Here is a 23,443-nt window from a genome sequence, read left to right as displayed (position 1 = left end):
CATTCCCCCTAAGAATGGGGCTTGGTAGCTAGACCACTTAGGTTCAAACCCCAGCTCCACAATTCGCAGCTGCACAACCCTAGGTAAGTCATGGAACCTAAGTCTTTGTCTGCTCTTCTGTCAAATGGGACTACTAATCTAATCTACCTCATAGAACTGGCTTGAGGATTAACCCTTTGAGGACCACTATTCTTACTCTCCACCTTTGCTCATATGCCCCATTTTGCCTAAAAAAAAAATGCCTACCACTCAAGTTTTACCAATCAGAAATCGCCATAGATGTTTTCAAGACATAAAATATTTCAAATATAGCTGAAGGTCCTTGTGTATCCCTACCTAGTTGCATTCACTTCATTCCCCCCCAAGATGTAACCATTATTTTGAACTCTGTTTATTATTTCTATACGTTTTCACACTTACAAATATTTCCATAAAAAATATATGGTATTGTTTACAAACTACTATGTATAAAATAAATAAGCTACAAGGATATATTGTAGAGCACAGGGAACACAGCCAATATTTTATAACTTTAAATGGAGTATAATCTATAAAAATTTTGAATCACTATGTTGTATACCTGAAACTAATATAATACTGTAAATCAATTATATCTCAATAAAAAATAAAACCAAAATACATGGTTTTGTTCTGCATGCACAGTGTGAATGATACTTCACGGTCAACAATGAGATTCAACTACAATGATACGAGTAAGTCTACTTCAATCATTTCTCATTGTTTTAATTCACAATTTATTCAATCATTCTCCTTTTTAAATATGCGTATGTTTAGGTGGACTATAATTTTTCACTATTAAACAGGGTTGCAATGAACATTCCTATAGATGTCTCCTTGTGTACATGCCCATGTAACCAATTATCTAGAGTAAGTGATAGCAGACCTTCTCCTCTTTTTCCTTGTTAGAAATATTTCCAAAGTTTCAGGTTTAGTTTGATGTTTGCTGTTAAGTTTTAATTGATATCCAATACCAAGTTAAGGAATTTTCTTTCTATTCCTAGCTTTTATCATGAATGAGTACTGAATTTTATGAAATGCTTTTTGTTATTCGGTTATATTCCCATTTTCTTTCTTCCTTAATATCCACAAACGTTGTACATCACATGATCTTCTCTCCTTCTGAAATATCTTTACATTCCTCAGATAATCCCTGCTACCCTTCATCCCACTAACGTACTTAACTTCCACTGGATTGGGTATTTCTCTATCACTGCACATATAACATGACCTTGTCATTATCTGTTCCTGCATCTAATTTCCCAAATAAACTGACACTGCCTTGAGGCAGGAATGTGTCTTACCTCCTCTCCAGAGCCTCAGTGCGTAGAACCTGGTAGCGAAGGTCTCAGTAAATGTGTACTGAACCAATGAATGATTCCTAGAAGCCCTTGTGAATCTCACTCCCATTTCTGGTTGGCTGTGGAGGGGTTATTTGGGAGCAGCTTCTTCCACCTTTGCCTTCCCAGTACACAGATGTTAGCTATTGTTATTACTGGACACTGGGACTTCCAGCTCACCTGTTCCTTTAGCCCTGTCCAGCTTAGTGTATGGGTTGCAAACCAGGTGCCCCTACCCTCCAGGCCCACTTCTTTGTGTTATATTTTAATGTTTATTTAATACTTGATACAACATATGTTATAAAGCCTAACAAAGTGAATAGCTATGGGTGCCTTTCCTATCACATCTCCCTTTCTCTCGGCCAGAGGTAACCACTACCCTGAATTTTGTTTATTATTGCTTTTTCATTAAAAAAAAAGTTTTGTATGATTTGAGTTTGCCTATTTTTGAGCTTTGTAAAAATGATATACTATACACATGGAAGCTAAACAGTGTGCGACTAAATAACCAAGAGATCACTGAAGAAATCAAAGAAGAAATTAAAAAATACATGGAAACAAATGACAATGAAAACACGACGACCCAAAACCTATGGGATGCAGCAAAAGCAGTTCTAAGAGGGAAGTTTACAGCAATTCAATCTCACCTCAAGAAACAAGAAAAATCTCAAATAAACAATCTAACCCTACACGTAAAACAACTAGAGAAAGAAGAACAAAGAAAACTCGAAGTCAGTAGAAGGAAAGAAATCATAAAGACCAGAGCAGAAATAAATGAAATAGAAATGAAGAAAACAATAGCAAAGATCAATAAAACTAAAAGCTGGTTCTTTATTCCCCAGAAGAGTTGTTTTCAAAGCAAACATTCCAAATGAATGTGGCTCTTCAATGGAATGTCCCCATTGTGCTTGAAGTGTTTCTTCTCTGGTTGTGATTTTAAATTACAGGCTCATTTGAGCTACTCCCCTTCCCCTCAGTATCTTTAGAAGAGCAGTGACTTTGTCCTTAGGTAGAGGCTGTGTAATTTTGGGTGAAAGTAAATTACAATTTATTTGAGTTTATTCCAAAATCTATGTATTTGGTATTTTGGAGTAGATCAAACCAAGAGAAAGTTTCTTGGTCTTAAAAAGGAATGATCTGGGCTTCCCTGGTGGTGCAGTGGTTGAGTCCGCCTGCCGATGCAGGGGACACGGGTTCATGCTCCGGTCTGGGAGGATCCCACATGCCGCGGAGAGGCTGGGCCCGTGAGCCATGGCCGCTGAGCCCGCGTGTCCGGAGCCTGTGCTCCGTAACAGGAGAGGCCACAACAGTGAGAGCCCCATGTACCACAAAAAAAAGAGAAAGGAATGATCTAATTGCTTTGGGTATTGTGCTGGCTGCACACTTTGGCCACTTGAAACATGTTAATAAACGTCACTGATTAAAACAGCTGGAGCATTTCTTGCCCCATTCCAGTTAAGGAGCAGCATGCTGAAATCCTAACATCTCTCACTCACCTATAAGGACAACATACAGGCTGAGAGAGAACAGAAGCAGGTAGAAGAGTCAGTAAGTTCAGTCCCCCTTCATCTGTTCTGCTGTTCTCCTTGCTCTCTGAGTAGACAGAGTAATGTTTCCTTTTTCCTTTTCCCAAAGAAAGGAAGGTAAGGGGGGAAATAAATTTATGTATTTAGACCAGTCACAAAAAAAAAAGCTGTTTTTTTGAGAAGATAAACAAAACTGATAAACCCTTAGCCAGATTCATCAAGAAAAAAAGGGAGAGGACGCAAATCAATAAAATTAGAAATGAAAAAGGAGAAATCACAACTGACACTGCAGAAATACAAAGGATTATAAGAGGCTACTACAAACTACTACAAACAACTATATGCCAATAAAATGGACAACCACACAGAAATGGACAAATTCTTGGAAAGGTAAAATTTTCCAAGACTGAACCAGGAAGAATTAGAAAATATAAACAGACCTATGACAAGTAATGAAATTGAAACCGTAATTAAAAATCTTCCAACAAACAGAAGTCCAGGACCAGACGGCTTCACAGGCGAATACTATCAAACATTTAGAGAAGAGCTAACACTGATCCTTCTCAAATACTTCCAAAAAACTGCAGAGGGAGAAACACTCCCAAATTCATTCTACGAAGCCACCATCATCCTGATACCAAAACCGGAAAAAGACATCACAAAAAATGAAACTTATAGACCTGAACAAAATACTAGCAAACAGAATCCAACAGCACATTAAAAGGATCATACACCATGATCAAGTGGGATTTATCCCAGGGATGCAAGGATTCTTCAACACACACAAATCAATCAATGTGATACACCATATTAACAAACTGAAGAATAAAAACCATATGATCATCTCAATAGATGCAGAAAACGTTTTCGACAAAATTCAACACCCATTTATGATAAAAACTCTCCAGAAAACGGGCATAGAGGGAACCTACCTCAACATAATAAAAGCCATATATGACAAACCCACAGCAAGCATCATACTCAATGGTGAAGAACTTAAAGCATTTCCACTAAGATCAGGAACAAGACAAGGATGTCCACTCTCACCACTCTTATTCAACATAGTTCTGGAAGTCCTAGCCATGGCAATCAGAGAAGAAAAAGAAATAAAAGGAATCCAGATCAGAAAGGAAGAAGTAAACCTGTCACTGTTTGCAGATGACATGACACTATCCACAGAAAATCCTAAAGATGCCACCAGAAGACTACTAGAACTAATCAATGAATCTGGTAAGGCTGAAGGATACAAAATTAATGCACAGAAATCTCTGGCATTCCTAGATACCAACAATGAAAATTCAGAAAGAGAAATTAAGGAAACACTCCCATTTACCATTGCAATAAAAAGAATAAAATACCTAGGAATAAACCTGCCTAAGGAGGAGAAAGACTTGTACTCAGAAAACTATAAAACACTGATGAAAGAAATCAAAGATGACATAAACAGATGGAGAAATATACTATTGTTCTTGGATTGGAAGAATCAATATTGTGAAAATGAGTATACTACCCAAAGCAATCTACAGATTCAATGCAATCCCTATCAAACTACCAATGGCATTCTTCACAGAATTAGAACAAAACATTTTACAATTCATATGGAAACAGAGAAGACCCCAAATAGCTAAAGCATTCTTGAGAAAGAAAAACGGAGTTGGAGGAATCAGGGTCCCTGACTTCAAACTATACCACAAAGCTACAGTAATCAAGACAGTATGGTACTGGCACAAAAACAGAAATACAGATCAATGGTACAGGATAGAAAGCCCAGAGATAAACCCACACACCTATGGTCACCTAATTTACGACCAAGGAGGCAAGAACATACAATGGAGGAAAGACAGCCCCTTCAATAAATGATGCTGGGAAAACTGGACAACTACATGTAAAAGGAAGAAATTCGAACACTCCCTAAAACCATACACAAAAATAAACTCCAAATGGATTAAAGACTTAAATGTAAGACCAGACACTATAAAACTCTTTGAGGAAAACATAGGAAAAACACCCTCTGACATAAACCACAGCAAGACCTTTTTTGACCCACCTCCTAGAGTAATGGAAATAAAAACAAAAATAAACAAATGGGACTTAATTAAACTTAAAAGCTTTTGCACAGCAAAAAAAAACCATAAAGAAGACAAAAAGACAACCCTCAGAATGGGAGAAAATATTTGCAATTTTAAACTATTAAACAATTAAATTAAAAAATGGCCGGAATTTAAAAATGGGTGGAAGACCTAAATAGACATTTCACCAAGGAAGACATACAGATGGCCAAAAGGCACATGAAAAAATGCTCAACATCACTAATTATTAGAGAAATGCAAATCAAAACTACAGTGAGGTATCATCTCATGCCAGACAGAATGGTCATTATCAAAAAATCTAGAAACAATAAATGCTGGAAAGGGTGTGGTGAAAAGGGAACCCTCCTGCACTACTGGTGGGAATGTAAATTGATACAACTGCTATAGAAAACAGTATGGGGGTTCCTTAAAAAACTAAAAATAGAACTACCGTATGACCCAGCAATCCCACTACTGGGCATATACCCTGAGAAAACCATAATTCAAAAAGAGACATGTAGGGCTTCCCTGGTGGCGCAGTGGTTGAGAGTCCGCCTGCCAATGCAGGGGACATGGGTTCGTGTCCCGGTCCGGGAAGATCCCACATGCCGTGGAGCGACTGGGCTTGTGAGCCATGGCCGCTGAGCCTGCGCGTCCAGAGCCTGTGCTCCGCAACGGGAGAGGCCACAACAGTGAGAGGCCCGCGTACAGCAAAAAAAAAAAAAAAAAAAAAGATAAACAGAGACATGTACCACAATGCTCACTGCAGCACTGTTTACAATAGCCAAGACATGGAACCAAGCTAAATGTCCATCGACAGATGAATGGATAAAGAAGATGTGGCACGTATATACAACTGAATATTACTCAGCCATAAAAGGAAACAAAATTGAGTTATTTGTAGTGAGGTGGATGGACCTAGAGTCTGTCATACAGAGTGAAGTAAGTCAGAAAGAGAAAAACAAATACCATATGCTAACGAATCTAAAAAAAAAAAAATGGTACTGATGAACCTAGTTGCAGGGCAGGAATAAAGATGTAGGCATAGAGAATGGACTTGAGGACATGGGGTGGGAGGGGAAAGCTGGGGCAAAGTGAGAGTAGCATCGACATATATACACGACCGAATGTAAAATAATTAGCTAGTGGGAAGCAGCAGCATAGCACAGGGAGATCAGCTCGGTGCTTTGCGATGACCTAGAGGGTGGGATAGGGAGGATGGGAGGGAGATGCAAGAGGGAGGGGATATGGGGACATATGTATGCATATGGCTGATTCACTTTGGTGTACAGCAGAAACTAACACAGTATTATGAAACAATTATACTCCAATAAAGATCTATTTTAAAAAAAGATATACTATATACAATCTTCTGCAACTGACTTCTATCAACAATTTCTATGATTTAGCTATGTTGTTGCCTATAGCAACAGTCATTGTATAATATCCCATTGTGTGAATAGAGGACATTTATCCATTTTCCTGTTGACAGATCAGAGACCTGGTTTCAGTGTTTTGCCCTTAACCAGTAATTCTATAACCTTTCTTATGTGTTTCTTGATGCACATGTGCAGAAGTTTTTCTGAGGCAGTGGCTTCCAAACCATTCTGACAATGTCCAAGAATAAAAAATAAATTTTCCATCACAACACAGTAAATATACACAGGTGAATGTATGTGTATAAATATGAGACAAAAACTTAAACAGTACCCTTACACAATACATTTTGATCTTTTCTATTTAGCTGGTAGATCCACTGAATTCATTTCACACCCTCTTGGCTTCAATTTAGTGTTTTTATTTCTAAGAATCACTGTTCTGGAATTGAGCTTCCCCACGAGTGTGCCTGGGCATAGGTTACAGGTTACCCAGGCCACGATACTGATGCCTCGGCCCTCAGGTCAGTGCTTCCTTAGGTGCTGGGTCACAGGGTATGCCCACATTCAACTAAAAAACAGAATAGGTATATTCTGCTAATATAAAAAGGTATCAGCAGTAATGTAAGTGTTTCCAGTGATACACATTCTCGAGCTCTCTCATTGTGGTCTTATTTGCATTTTCCTGATTATCAGTGAAGTTAAGCATCTTCTTTTTATGGATCATTTGTTTCTCCTCTGTAAAATGCTTGCTCCTATCATTGCCCATTTTTCTACTGGGCCATTTGTCTTTTCCTTGCTGATTCGCAAGGATTCATGATAAATTCTGTTGTTGTTTTGGGAGTTTTTTTGGTTGTTGTTTTTGTTTGTTTGTTGGCCGTGCCACACTACATGCGGGATCTTAGTTCCCTGACCAAGCATCGAACCCATGCTCCCTGCAGTGGAAGCCCGGAGTCTCAACCACTGGACCACCACGGAATTCCCCACGATAAATTCTGAATACCTATCTTTTGTCAGTTGCATGGGTTGCAAATATCTTTTCCCAGTTTGTGGCTTGTGTTCCCACTTTCTTATGGTGTCTACCCCCCTTTCAAAGAGCACTAAGGTACCCGTAATGTCTAGCAGAACTCATCACTATTTGTGGCAACACAGAAAGGTATGAGAGGGAGGGAGAGGGCATGAGGGACAAGCAGGAAAAGTTATGAAGGAGCAATCCTAGAGTCTTATGCTAAGACTGCCAGGGAGTCTGGAGTTTCCGCCCTGGAAGCCCCTTCTCACACACTGGTGCATACAATTATTGGAAAAATAACAAAGCCTTTTCATCAAAGGGCACAAAGGGTCTGTCTGGGACCTGCACACATCTCCAATGTATTCCTACAGACAATGGGTCACTTGTGCATCTTCTGCCTGGGCAATAACAAGCAGAGCCTGGGGAAAGTGCAGCAGAAACACAGAAATGAAAGCTGGGGTCACCACAATGCACATGAGTACTCTTTTCACGGCAACAGAAAATCTAAGAGGCTGCTCCTACCTCCTCGGTAGTAAAAGGAAGAAATCTGCAAACCTGCAACCGACATGAAGGCATGGGACAAGGACTTGGGGAAGTAAGCCAGGTCCTAACAAGCATTACACCAAAATCTAACATAGTGCTTCCCTAACATGCCTACAGATCTGTCTGCGGCGGGGGGGGGGGGCGGGGGGGGCGTGGTCTGTGAATTCTCGATGACAAATATTTAATTGAGTGTTTTCACTTCAATCATAGGTTTTTTGGTTTTTGTTTTAAAGCATATTCTGGATCATTTGAATGTCCATCTTATGACCAACTGGCAGGATTTCAGTGCTCATATTTGTTATTTCCTACGTTGGTGTCAATTAAACTTTAACTGTTGAAAACGAATGAGAAAAAATAGAGGTGAACGTAATAAGTGAAAGCCAAACATCATCAAAAGAAAGCTTCACAACAGTTCAAGTATAGAAAAGTGGTAGGAGAACGGAGTTATTATACAGCATACAGCATTAGAGCTATGCTAAAAAGATCTTGCACCATAATAATTGAGGGACAATTTGATTTCAGCAACGGAACATTAGCCAACACATTAAATTTTGAGTTTTATGATTAGTTTGATTTCAATCTATTTGTTTAGGTTTTACAATCATTCAAGACCTATTAGTATAAGTAGTATAACCTAGTGAATATATTTAAGTAACACAAAAAAATAATTCTAACACTAGGAATATGGCAGAGTTTTTCTTTAAAAGAGTTCTGTATACTATTCAGGTTTGAGAATCCAACTGAGGTACTCTCCACCTGGTCATTCTCTCCACCTGGTCAACTGTCTGAGGCACTCTCTACCTGGTCATTCACCTGCTAGAGGATACAGCTCACCTTTTTAACACCCAAAATATCTTCAATGAGGGTTGCTGTCTGTAAGAATGTCTTCTTACTCGTCATCAGTGTAAACAGAAAGATCACAAAGTCATTCTTTTCAGCCAAACGCTTTGTAACCCCTTCCGTCTATCGCAAGGGAGAAGAAGAGAAAAAGCAGAATAGGTTATAACCCCAAAGTAAAATATGAAGGGCAAAATATCCATTCCAGACACTGGAAAAGCAATTCCATGCTACATCAGGAACTGTTAGCTGAGCCCTTAATTCCCTAAAACTATATATAAAACACGGTGTACAAATGTATTTTTCTGGGGAGGAGTTTTTAAATAATATCCATCATAGGTTTTTAACCTAGTATCTAAATCAAGAGCTACAAGCCAGCACCCAGTAGGCCAAGTTTTATTTGGCCAGCAATACCTTTAAAATTTTGACTTTAAGTCTTCAGATAGGATATGCTTACTCCAGGTTAGTCACAATTTGCACAAGTCCCCACTCCAAACAGGCAACTTCAAGCGTTTCTTGTTTTCTGCCTGATCCTTGGAAGCACTGGTGTTTGCAACTCTAAAAGCCCTAGGTTTCCATCTAACTTGGATTTAAGCCAGATCAGCACAAAGTTGGACCATATCACCCTATGTTCTTTACGTTTTTGTTTCTTCTCTTTCCTTTCCTTTTCTTTCTCTCCTTTTCTTTCTTTCCCTTTCTTTCCTTTTCTTCCTTTCCTTCCTTCCTTCCCTTTCTTTCCTTCCTTCTTTCCCTTTCTTTCCTTTCCCTTCCTTCCTCCTTTCCCTTTCTTTCCTTTCCCTTCCTTCCTTTTTTTAACTGAACTGTGTTTTGCTGGAGTATCATTAACATTAGGTGTCATTATTAAAGAACAGCCTCATAAGACTATTAACTACATGGAAGCTGACAATGATGGAGTCATTACATCACACATATATCATCTTTTTTATACGAACAATTTCTTACTGGCCTTAGTTACAAGAATAATTGTGCACTACCTGAACAATTAGTTTATTTTTATCTCACGGGTCTGTCTGTGCTTACCTGTGCCACTAGCTACATGTGGCTACTGAGCACTTGAAACGTGGCTAGTCTGAACTGAGATGTGCTCTGAGAGTAAAAAACACACTGGATTTTGAAAACTTAATGCAAAAAACAAAGGAATTATATCTCATTAACAATTACTTATATTGATGACATGTTGGAATAACATTCTTGATATACTGTGCTAAATAAAATACATTATTAAAATTAACTTCACCTATTTCTTCCTACTTCTTTTCTTACTTTCTAAAAAACGTGGCTACAAGGAAATTGAAAATAACCTAAGTATGGTGGGGTGATGGGTTATTTCACTTGTTTTTGGAGTATTTTTATATTATAATATTCTCGAGAGACTGGTATAATACATTCTTATACTTTTTAAAATGCGATACACAGAAGCAAACACAGAATACCACATATAGCCTAATCAGTGACTAAAAGTGCAGGTTTATTACACTAAGATTGCATTAGCCTTTTTGGTGACAATAGTTTTTGCTGAATCCTTTTGAACTTACTGACAGTTTAGGCCCCTAAACTATTTTTCATTTGTATGTCCCTAAGACATATCTCCCTTGCTCAGGACCTCAGCATTAATTTCTTGTTTGTTTGTTTAGAGTTATGTCCAAAGCTTTACATTATCCCTTTTCAATTCTTTTTATTCAAACAGCCTATCATTTATGTTGTCAAGGTTTTTGTGGATGCTGATTTTATCTTAAGGTATCAATCCTGGGGTTTCCCTCGTGGTGCAGTGGTTAAGAATCCGCCTGCCAATGCTGGGGACACGGGTTCGAGCCCTGGTCCAGGAAGATCCCACATGCCGCAGAGCAACTAAGCCCACACGCCACAACTGCTGAGCCTGCGTTCTGGAGCCCATGAGCCACAACTACTGAGCTCACGTGCCACAACTACTGAAGCCCATGCGCCTAGAGCCTGTGCTGTGCAACAAGAAAAGGCACCGCAGTGAGAAGCCCACACACCGCAACGAAGAGTAGCCCCTGCTCAACGCAACTAGAGAGAGCCCGCGCACAGCAACGAAGACCCAACGCAGCCAAAAAAAAAAGAAAAAAAGAAAAGATATCAATCCTGAACTAATAAATATGCTATTCCTAAAGGTAAAATAAAATAACCTAAGTGTTTTGTGTTATATTTCTGTTGCATAGCAATGTTATGGATGCTGAACTTTGTGTTAAGTGTTGAAACATATTTCCCTATTTGTGTTGGTTGCTAAGAAGCTTAAACCCAAATTTTTTTTTTTTTTTTTTAATGGAGGCTGAGAAGTCCCTTGATATGCCATCTGCAAGTTGCAGAACCAGGAAAACTGGTGATGAAATTCAGTCAGAGACCGAAGGCCTGAGAATCAGAACCAACAGAGTAAATCCCTGTTGGAGCAAAAGGCCCAAGAACCAGGAACTCCAAGTCCGAGGGCAGGGGAAGATGGATGTCTCAGCTCTGGCAGAGAGTGAATTCGCCCAACCTCCACCTTTTTGCTCTATTCAGGGCCTCAATGGATTGGATGGTGGTCACCCACATTGGTGAGGGCATCTACTGATTCAAATGCTAATCTCTTCCAGAGACACCCTCACAGACACACCCAGAAAAAAATGTTTAACTAGATATCTGGGCATCACTTAGCTCAGTCAAGTTTACACATATGAACAAATGTTCATAGTAGCATTATTCTTTTTTTTTTTTTTGATGTGGACCATTTTTAAAGTGTTTATTGAATTTGTTACAATATTGCTTCTGTTTTATTTATTTTTTGAATTTTTGAATTTTATTTTTTTATACAGCAGGTTCTTATTAGTTATCCATTTTACACATATTAGTGTATACATGTCAATCCCAATCTCCCAATTCATACCACCACCACCACCCCGCCCGCCACTTTCCCCCCGTGGTGTCCATACGTTTGTTCTCTACATCTGTGTCTCTATTTCTGCCCTGCAAACCGGTTCATCTGTACCACTTTTCTAGGTTCCACATATATGCGTTAATACACGATATCGGCTTAAACCCAAATTTGTACCCCATCCGCAGTACAGATGATTTTATGTTCAGCCCAATTCCTGGATACCTACTTCTAAATTTATAATATTGGTAGATCTTACATGCTCCTAACGATGCCCGAAATCTTTTTTTGAATGAGGCAAGAACTGAAATGGAATTAAATGTTCCTTTGTGTTTTCATTGCGTACAGGTTTCACTTCTACAACAGCATTTGTTTCATTCTGCTGTATTTGATTCACTCTTTACAGTTTACCACATATGTTCCCAAAAGACAGGTACTGGGTCTTACAAAAATTAACATTTGTATATTACTTTACAAAGTGCTTTCACGTCTATCATCTCATTTAAATCCCACAACAACCCTATGATGTATGATTACCAACTACACTCTACTAAGATAAGACACTAAAGCACAGGGAGGAGAATTAATAAGCATGAAGCCAAGAGCTAGAACCCCAAACCAAGTTCTAGCACTAAGTGCTATGCTCTTTCCACCAAATTGCTTCTTCTATTCACCATTCTTTCCCACTCAGTGATCAACCTAGTTGGGTGTCCTGGTCAACACATGGTGGGTCTTCTGGTTCTTGTTTTGTTTTCTAACAATAATAACGACGGAGTAGGCACAATAGGGTTTAAAGGAATCCTAAAAGGTCACAGGCACTCTTTCAATGCTTGCATCCATTTAACAAGTTTTTTGTTCAGTCTCTGCTTGGACACCTCCAGGGCTAGAGGAGTTCAGTACCTGCTGAAGCAGCCATGGCTCAATTAATAGGAAATTTTGCCATCCATAATTTCTACCTGTTGGTTATGGTTCTCAGGCACATATAAGTCCAATTCTCCAATGTCTGAAGATAGCTGTCATGTCTACCACCCCCATTCAAATCTTCCCTCCTCAAGCACTGCAGATGTGGTAGGGAGAAAAATGAGGCCCTGATGGCAGGGATACTTACACAGACACAGGTATTATACAAGATGCTCAAACAGTCCTTGGACATTTCATCACTTACTGAAAGCAAAAGGGGAATAACTGGTTATTTTTCTCATTGGAAAGATAGTGTAACAGAATTAAATTTTTGAACATAGAATTGTTCCTCATAATCCCCTCCAAGATGATTATTTTCCTTTTAGCATACCTCCTTCCAGTCCTTATTCACCAAAGAGTTTCATGGTGCCTGCATCAGAGCCTACAAACCAATTTGTATACTGCTTTTTGGTTTGATATAGTATTATGCTTATTATGTTCCATAGTCTTCATAATTTCAACCTGTTGTGGTGTTATCACTTAGTAAGCCATGTTCCCTTTACAGCTTGATTAGAATTATATCCAGGGTTTTAGGGCTTCCCTGGTGGCGCAGTGGTTGAGAGTCTGCCTGCCGATGCAGGGGACACGGGTTCGTGCCCTGGTCCGGGAAGATCCCACATGCCGCGGAGAGGCTAGGCCCGTGAGCCATGGCCACTGAGCCTGCGTGTCCGGAGCCTGTGCTCCGCAACGGGAGAGGCCACAACAGTGAGAGGCCCGCATACCGCAAAAAAATAATAATAATAATAAAAATAAAAATAAAAAAATTTAAAAAAAGAATTATATCCAGGGTTTTAAAAATTTTGCTATTTAAACAGACTAGAAATAAACAACATAATATATAGTCCTTTAATGCTTGTGTTGAACTGGTTCCCTAAGGTACATCTCCAAAAGCAGAATTACGAGAATCCAAAGTAATTGGATTGTTGTTATAAATTTCCACTGAAAATTCTACTAGCAGCAAACAAGGATGTCATTTTTCCTACAGACTCAATGTGTTTTGTTCTGTTGTTATTTACGTTGGGTACCAATAAAGAACTAGTTACTTCTCTGTGAGCAGGAACAGGAGAGTACGACAAAAAGGAAACTAAATTTTCAAGTCCTCAAAACTGGGAGATGATAAAATTGAGTATGAATCATGGATAAAGTGTTTTGTTTGGCATTACTTTTATTTTTAAAAACTGTTCCCATTCATTCCTATGCTGCCACACACTCTAAAATGTTAGGCTTCCCTCCAAGATCCCAGTGGGCAGCCCTGCCAAGCTAGCTTGACCAGAAGGGTTATCTGACATAATCTTGAGACAATGCAGATGTCCTGTATCCCTCATCACCACTTTTCAACCTATGGGGGCTTTTTGGTTTATTTATTTCATGACTTCAGAGCAGGGTGGAACACCAAATCAGTATATCTCAGTACTCCTAGACCTTTCATTTTCAAAGGGAACTGGAATTCACTCATTCATCAGATATTTATTCAGTATACACTCTAGAGCAGATACAGAATATACAGTGGTTAGCGAGAAAAAAAAAAGACAAAGCCTCATGGAACTTATAAATCTAGTGGGAGAAGAGAGAATAAATAAGTACACCAACAAGTAATTACAAGATGCTACCTGCTATGAGGGTAGAGGACATGATGACCAATTTAGATAGGATACAAAGCTGCGACATAAAAGATGAACATGAATCCTCTTAACCACTACTACACATATAAACAAGGCCTTAACATAGTATGTCATGTTGATGTTGGGGGGAACATTTTTTTAATTAAAAAAAAAGTGATATTTGTAGTAGAGCATTCATCAGATGTTAACTGATCTCTGGCTTCTAATGCCAAAGTAAGTGTACTTACTCATTTTTTTAAATTATCAACTGACTACCTAAAAATAATATTTGCAACATGTGTAAGTTATAGAGAATAATAATAGAATAATACCCATATACCTACCACCCAGTCCAAGAAATAATGTGCTACCCTAAACACTTTGACTTTTTACCATACACATTCTGGTAATGACTGAACTTTTCACAAAGAGCTTATATCACTTTTATAACAACAAAAACAAGACAATAATTTTTAAAAATAAAACAAATGATCTTACCAGGCTTTTCCTTACTCTCTCAATTAACTATATGAGAAATAAGAATTTGCAAAGAAAACATAAAAGCTGAAACCAAGGACTATTAGAAACTACAAAGATGCAATAATTTTAGCCCAGTAGTTTTCACACTTTTTCTTTTAAAGCACTAGACTTATATTTCTACCAAGTATAAAATAAAGAAAGCTGCTTAGTTAGGGGCAGAGAGTGTCCTACAGCCGAATATAAGGCATGTCCTCATTGTTAAGAGTTAGGAAGGGAAAGAAGAGAAACTCCTGGGAATTGTCATCATAACAGCAGGTTAGGAAATGAGTACCAGTGGCTGATAAGTATACTTACTTTTCAGTTTCTGTCCCCGAATAGAGATTGTAGGCCTCATAAGAATTTCTACAAGGAGCTATAAAAAAAAAAAAATTGGATAAAACCTTCAAAATTCAAAGCACAACTTACAAAACAATCTTTGCCATGACAACTCATGGCCCAAATATCTGTCAGGGTACTGCAAGACCCTCTTGTTCCCAACACAGGCAGAAGGCAGTGAAGTTCAGGGAAATGAGCACTGTACCAAGAGTCGGGAAACCTGGGTTCTAGTTGCAGCTCAGCCACCTATTCCCCATGTAAACTCGGGCAAGTCAGTGTCCCTCCATGGCCTTGGCTCTCATTTTTAAAAATAAGAACGTTAGATTAGTTAACCTCTGGGGTGGCTTTAATTTTTTAAAAGCTGCAGAACATTTTCACTATGATTCCTCTTTTGCTTTAGAATATTTGTGTTCTTTTTATAAACATAAGTTTATAAAAAGAATCACAAAAGGTATACCATAAACAGTTAATACTGATTTCTACAGGGGGCTGGGGAGTATATGCATTCATTTTTCATTTTACATACTTTTAATATAACACATAATTCTGTTTAAACTGTTTACAATAAATATGCATTTAAAAACCCATTCTGCTGAAACAAAGGACAGTTTATAATGATAAAAGGGTCAATCCATCGGGACGATATAACAATTATAAACATACATGCATCTAACAACAGAACCTCAAAATATATGGAGCAAAAGCTGACAGAACTGAAGGAGACAATTCAAAAATAATAGCTGGATAATACCCCACTTTCAATAATGGATAGACAATGACGTACTACCAAAAATATAGAAGACTTGAACACTATAAACCAACAAGCTCTAACAGACAGCTATAAAGCATTCTGCCCAGCAACAGCAGAATACACATTCTACTCAAGCACACATGGAATACACATGCACACACACACACACACACACACACAGGAAGACTACTCAGCCATAAAAAAGAATGAAATTTTGCCATCTGCAGCAACATGGATGGACTTGGAGGACATTATGCTAAATGAAATAAGTCAGACAGAGAAAGACAAACACTGTATATCACTTGTATGAGGAATCTAAAAAAGTAAAACACAATAGTGACTATAATAAAAAAGAAGCAGACTCACAGATACAGAGAACAAACTAGTGGTTACCAGTGGGGGGAAGGGGCAATATAAAGGTGGGAGAGTGGGAGGTACAAACTAGTATGTCTAAGATAGCCTACAAGGATGTATTGTACAACATGGGGGGATACAGCCAATATTTTACAATACTATAAACAAAGCATAACCTTTAAAATCACTATATTATACAACAACTATACTTCAATAAAAATGCAAAAAATAAATTTCTCTTAAAAGAAAAAAAAGGGAATTATCTCAAACCAATAACCTAATCTTTCACTTCAATTCACTGGAAAAAGAGGTGCAAAACAAACCCAAAGCAAGCAGAAGAAAAGAAGTAATAAGGATTAGAATGGAAACTAATTTAGCAGAGAATAGAAAATAACAGAGAATATCAACGAGATCACCACTGATCTTATAGAAAACAAGAACTACCTTCCTCCTGATGAATACTTTTAACTATTATATATAATGCCACACTAAGCATCTTTGTATACAAAGCCTTATCTCATTTTGACTTATGTCTTCATGAGAGATTCACATAAATGGAAACAACAGGGCAAAATGAGTAATGATCTTTAAGGTTTTGAGGCATACTACACAAATGCTTTTGAAAAGAGATGCCCCACTTTTCACAGTCATCCGAGAAGAGTATAAGATATTCATCTGCATAGGTTATTATATTTAAAATAAATTCTCTTCAAATAGAGGATGGACTATGTCAATGAATAAATTAAAAGTCCCTGAATGCCAAGTGATGGATCATACCTGGCCCACAGGCATAATTCACGTGGTCTACATCCACTGAAAAGCTGGGAGATTCTACATAAGAATCTAGATTTCCTACATCCCTGAGGGCAAAGGTCAATAGGAATGGAAGCCATTTCCCCATAAAAGCAGGCATGCACTCTCCAGTTCATCCTAGTCCCTGAAGTCATTTAATTTATACAGATCTCCATTTTTTTCTTTTTTTAAAAAAATTTATTTATTTGGCTGCACTGGGTCTTAGTTGCCACGTGTGGGATCTTCGTTGCAGCATGCGGGATCTAGTTCCCTGACCAGGGATTGAACCCGGGCACCCTGCACTGGGAATGTGGACTCTTAACCGCTGGACCACCAGGGAAGTCCCAGAGAGACATATCTTTTACTTTGTACCTTAAAAAAAAAGGGGATATATACATATATTTTAAAATTTTATTAGTTTAATTAATTTATTTATTTTTGGTTGTGCTGGGTCTTAGTTGCGGCATGCATTTGGGATCTAGTTCCCTGACCAGGGAACAAGCCAGCGTCCCCTGCATTGGGAGGTGAATTCCTAACCACGGCACCACCAGATCAATTTACATAAATCAATTATTCTAGTGTAAAAGTTTTGGTGCTTCAATACATGTGAACACCACTGAGCTTCTAAAGATGAAAATTCTGGGGACTTCCCTGGGGGTCCAGTGGTTAAGACTCCACCTTCCAATGCAGGGGGTGTGGGTTCAATCCCTGGTTGGGGAACTAAGATCCCACATGCTACGTGGCCAAAAAAAAAAAAGCTATGCCTGTAGTGATAGTTACTCTGTAACTCTGTAAATACACCAAGAATCATTGAGTTGTACAAGTAAAGCAAGTGAACTGTATGGTACGTAAATTATAACCAAATAATAATTTTTTAAAAATCATAAAGAAAGATGAAAATTCTGAAATGTTTGCTATAAATTCTAAAACGTTTCCTACCTCCCATTTCAAGAGTTAAATTCCCAAGCCATTAAGTAGCAGTAGTAATAATAAACAACAACTTACATCAACACCTCCAAACAAATCAAAAATATAAGTATTTGGATAAGTGGTTTCTTGGGTAAGTTTCCTCTCTTCAGTAACAAATGCCATAGCCTCCATCGAGAGAAGAGGAGAAATTTCCTAGTGAAAAAGGATACAGAAAGACATTCAGTTTAGTATCCAACACAAACCAGACACCAAAACAACAGTTTGCATTTTAGTCACAACTTGAACTCCCATGAGGTCAAAGACAATGAACCATAAAAAAAAAAAAAAATCTTACAGAAAAGCTGATACAATAAAAGTTGTTATAACAGTAGAATAGCTAACTTATTAAATGCTTATTATGTACCAGGCATGGTTCTAAGTACTTCATCTATTACCTATTTTAATCCTCACAACCCAATGATATAATAGTAATTTATCAGTCCAATTTTACAGATAAGGAGACTGAGACACAAAGAAGTTGTCAATGTCATACAGGGTATGTGACAGAGTCAGGACTTAAACCTAGGAAGTCTGGCTCCTGAGTCTGTGCTCACAAAAGCAAGCAGAACTATTTTGGGTGAAACAGGAGATAGGATAGGAAGAATATAATAGGGCCCTACTCATTATGCTCCCTTCTCAGGAACCTCGAGGGAAGATGGAACACAGTGGGCTAGAGCAGTAGTTCTCACACAGTGATGAGCATCAGAATCATCTGAAGGGCTTCTTAAAACCCAGACTGCTGGGTCCCACCTGCAGTTTCTGATTTAATAGGTCTGGGGTGGGGCCTGAGAATGTGCATTTATAATAAGTCTCCAAGTGATGCTGATGTTGGTCCAGGTACTGGACCAACTGGACCAACTTGATGTTGGTCCATCAAGAAAAAGCAGAACCCTCTCTTATGGATAATCTATTATATGCCAAGCACTGGGTTTCTATACTTTAGCCCATTTAATCTTTAAAACAATTCAGTGAAGTGAGTGTAGTTTTACAGGTGAAAAACAAAATCACAAAGTTGTACAAGATCACATAATTAGTAAGTGACTGAACTACTTTCTCTGGGTTTCATTTCTCTCATTTATAAAACTAGAATGTAATTCTGCTGGCAACATGGTACAAAACTGGTTTCAGGAGTAAGACAAATCTGGGCTCACAGCAATAATAGCCACGTGACTTTGGGCAGGTTATGCTGAGTCTGTTTTCTCAACTGAAAAAGGGAACGGAGAAGACATCCGGATTTGCCTGCTCAGTATCTCCTTTTCTCTTCCTCAGGCAACAGCCCTACTTCTGTGGAGGAACATGAGGCCACACACAGTTGTCAAGATAAGAAATGGACAGCCTAACTCTATTTGGCCCCTCAGTTCACATCTGTGTTTTTCCAATTACGTGAGACAATAAAAGATCTTTGTTGCTAATCTGAGTGGGTTATTGTTACCTGCAATCAAACTATTTTGGACTAATACACTAATACCACCCATCTCACAGAGTTATCATAAAAATTAAATATGCCTGGTACACAGTAAATTTCAAATAAGTATTTGCTGAGTGCATAAAGAAATGATGATCACATAGCAAGCACTCAAAATATTAATTTCCCTCTTTCATCTACCTCATATCTCAGAGATTTTGCAGGAATCAAATGAAATAATGCATTATTCCTTACAAAATGTTTTCAAACAAGTGTAAGACACTATTTCTATCCTAATCAGACTGTGAGAAGATCAAGAACACAAAATGCCTTTTTTTAAATTAAACTTTTATTTGGGAATGATTTTCAACTTACAAAAAAGTTGTATAGACAAAACATCTCTTCTTTTTTTAAAAAGATTTATTATTTATTAATTAATTTATTTATTTCTGGCTGTGTTAGGTCTTAGCTGCAGCATGCAGGATCTTTGTTGAGGCACGTGGGATCTTTCGTTGCAGTGTGCAGGTTTCTCTCTAGTTGTGGCGTGCGGGTTTTCTCTTCTCTAGTTGTGGCGCGCAGGCTCCAGGGCACCTGGGCTCTGTAGTTGTGGCACGCAGGCTCTCTAGTTGAGGCACACGGGCTCAGTAGTTGTGGCAAGTGGGCTTAGTTGCCCTGCAGCATGTAGGATCTTAGTTCCCTGACCAGGGATTGAACCCGCGTCCTCACCAGTGGTAAAGGCAGATCCTTTACCACTGGACCACCAGGGAAGTCCCAAAACATCTCTTCTCAAAGGTACAGACTAAACTTTTTTTTTTTTTTTTTTTTTGCGGTACACGGGCCTCACTGCTGTGGCCTCTCCCGTTGCGGAGCACAGGCTCCGGACGCACAGGCTCAGTGGCCGTGGCTCACAGGCCCAGACGCTCTGCGGCATGTGGGATCTTCCCAGACCGGGGCACAAAGCCATGTCCCCTGCATCGGCAGGCGGACTCTCAACCACTGTGCCACCAGGGAAGCCCCTGGCCCTATTATATTTTTAAATGACTTCTTATGCGATATAATAAACAGAATTTCACCTCTGAAAAACATTATGTCGTTTCATTATGATCAAATATAACTTGCATGGGTTTTAGCTACATTAGAGCCAGTAATCTAAATTCAAAGTTGGACCCACCTCCCCAAGCTGAAGTCTGACCTACTAAATCAGAAACTCTGCCGGTAGGGCCCAGGACTCTGTTAACAAGCCTTCCAGGTGACTCTGATACACACTCAAGGTTGAGAACAACTGCCCTAGATGTCTATGCATTCTTTCCATCCCTCTCCCAACCACCAGGCCCAGTCCCTTCATTTTATATGCTAGTCATAATTATCAACAGCCACAAGGCTACTTCTTGAACCTTCAGCAAAATGGGATCTTTTAAATCCTGTTGAAAAAGAATGTAACCTAATCCCAGGGCACAGGCCTCCTTAATTAAGCAAGCACTGATACAAAACAAATGTGAATAAAACCCAAAAGTATATACATAGGAAACTTAATGGTGATTATCTCTGGGTGGTGGGGGATTACTGGTGATTTTTATTTTCTTGTTTGCACTTTTTCTGAACTTCCCAAATTTTCTATAGCTTATGTAATAAAAACAGACTTTTTTTTTTTTTTTTTTTGTGGTACGCAGGCCTCTCACTGTTGTGGCCTCTCCCGTTGCGAAGCACAGGCTCCGGATGCGCAGGCTCAGCGGCCATGGCTCACGGGCCCAGCCGCTCCGCAGCATGTGGGATCTTCCCGGACCGGGGCACGAACCCGCGTCCCCTGCATCGGCAGGCGGACTCTCAACCACTGCGCCACCAGGGAAGCCCCAAAACAGATTATTTTAAAAAGTAGGCGGAAGAAGAGAAAAAAAAACAGACATCTTGTATCATCTGGAGACCCTGAATGCAGTCCCTCCAAGTCCCCTAACAGTTACCTTGAGGATGTTCTGGCACTCAATGAAGTCACTGTGGAGGTGGCTGGTTGCATACAGCTTAAGGAGCAGCTGAGGAATTCCACTCCATTTGGACTGTTTGTCCCTCTCCGTCAAAAAAGTTTCAGTGAACTGTGAGGCAAAAGAAAAAAAAAAAAAGAGGAAAAGTTTACTGGTGAGGAAAGAACTACTAGCATATACAGCAAAAGAGAGCAGCTGGCTCCCAAACCCACCCAGGACAAATAATTCAAAGGTCTTTCTAAACGTTCAGAAGTTCCCCAACAGCCTGCAAGATAAAAGTCCAGCTCCTTGTTCGTGATACACACCCTTCCTATTCTATCGCCTACTTTCCTCTCTAGCTTCATCTCTTTCCCAGTGCCTGCTCTAGGCTCCAGATGCACATGTTCTCTCTCTGTGCCTCTCTGCACATGCTTTTCCCCGCCTACAGAGCTGTGTACCTGTATATATGATATGCCACTTGTGCAGGGAGAAAATAAACCTAAGGTTGGGGCTAGGGGGGTAATTATTTACACACACACCCATATACAGTTGACCCTTAAACACAGGTTTGAACTGCGTGGGTCCTCTTATATGTGGGATTTTTTTCGAAAGTAAATACTACAGTACTACACAATCCACGACTAGTTGAATCTGCAGGTGCAGGGAAACTGCAGGTATGGAGGGCCAACTCAAAGCTATACAAGAATTTTCAACTGTGGAGGGTCAGTGCCCCGACCCCCTGTATTGTTCAAGAGTGAACTCTACTGCCACAGAACATCTTTGGATGTCTTTTCTATCTGGAAAGCTCCTTCTCCTCCCTGTCTTTTCTACCCAGAAAGCTCTTTCTACTAAATGCCAGCCAAAAAACCAGAAATTTTCCTTGATAGGCCTTCCCCTCTCTCCTTTCTAAGAGTCTGGGGTCTTATCTAACATTTATCATATTGTATCATAATTACTGGCTCATTTGTCCCCGCCTCCTGTAGACCACAAGCTCCTTCAAAGTAGGTACCAAGCTGTGTTTACTGTGCACACCTTCTTTCTCTCAAAGAATGCCAGGCACAGATCAGACACTCAGTAAATGTGTGAAGGCATGAGCAATAGCCTAGTCTAATGACAGGTTCATTAATCAATATGGCAGTGTCTACTTTGGGGACACAGCATTACCAGGTGCCAGAAGTCAATTATTTTCATGTACACTTGTCCCTCAATTAGATCAAAAGTTCACTGTAATTTATTACAGGACATGCAGGTCTTCAATAACATCTTAGCCTATCCGGACGCATATAAGTCCTATGACCTTGAACAAGTCCCATTATTCTTCCTGAGCTTGTTTCCTTAGATTGTAAAAATAAGATAATACAGGGGTAATGGGAGGTAATGAGACGTTTGTGAAAGTAATTTGTATTAGGGTGAACCATAGGAAATTACCACTTCTGTAGGTCTAAATGATTATCAGAAATTTTATATACTTCAAGCAAGCTCAAATCAAGGCATGCCCCAAAACTATGAAAAAACATCTTTCCCTTTCTTGAAAGGAGAGAAAGAGAAGACAATAATGGTTTCATGGGACTCAGCAAAAGCAGTGCTTACAGACAAATTTATAGTTATAAACATTTATATTAAAAAGGAGAGAGGATCTCAGATGATCTTATCTTCCACCATAAGAAACTAGGAGAAAAAAGGAATAAACCAAACCCAAAGCAAGCACAAGGAAATTAAAAAGATCATTGCAAAAATAAGTGATATAGAGAAAAGAAAAATAACAGAGAAAAATCAACAAAATCAAATTTGGTTCTTTGAAAAACCAACAATATTGAAAATAGTTACAGTGACCAACTCACACTGACTCAACTATATTCAGGAATGAAAGAGGGGACAATACTACCAATTTTAAGGAAATAAAAAGGTTTACAAGGAAGTACTAGGAGCAAGTGTATGCCAACAAACTACATAACTTAGATGAAATATACAAATTCCCAGAAAGACACAAACAACATAAACTGACTCAAGAAGAAACAGAAAATCTGACATACCTACAACAACTAAAGAGATCAAATTAGTAATTTAATAGGAAAGGAAGAAAGGGAGGGAGGGAGCAAGTAAGGAAGGAAAGAAACTACCCACAAAGAAAAGCCCAAGTCCAGATGCTTCCCTGGTAAATTCTACTGATCATTTAAAGAGAAATTAGCAAAT

General features: G+C 38.9%; 1 protein-coding gene across 1 annotated transcript in view; it reads right to left on the bottom strand.

Moving 5' to 3' along the window:
* Nucleotides 1–23,443, bottom strand: part of TRPC4AP (transient receptor potential cation channel subfamily C member 4 associated protein) — a 71,557-nt gene that overhangs the window by 31,286 nt on the left and 16,828 nt on the right. Inside the window, exons 2-6 of the mRNA XM_081255125.1 lie at nucleotides 21,254–21,382; nucleotides 17,927–18,043; nucleotides 15,004–15,061; nucleotides 12,717–12,772; nucleotides 8,709–8,844 (exon numbers count right to left, since the gene is read on the bottom strand). Of these exons, the coding sequence (XP_081111251.1) occupies nucleotides 8,709–8,844; nucleotides 12,717–12,772; nucleotides 15,004–15,061; nucleotides 17,927–18,043; nucleotides 21,254–21,382 (496 nt within the window). The remainder of the gene's footprint in view (nucleotides 1–8,708; nucleotides 8,845–12,716; nucleotides 12,773–15,003; nucleotides 15,062–17,926; nucleotides 18,044–21,253; nucleotides 21,383–23,443) is intronic.

Source organism: Mesoplodon bidens (genome assembly GCF_964165515.1).
Source record: "Mesoplodon bidens genome assembly, chromosome: 15".
Taxonomy (NCBI): Eukaryota; Metazoa; Chordata; class Mammalia; order Artiodactyla; family Ziphiidae; genus Mesoplodon; species Mesoplodon bidens.
This window is presented reverse-complemented; position numbering and strand designations above follow the sequence as displayed.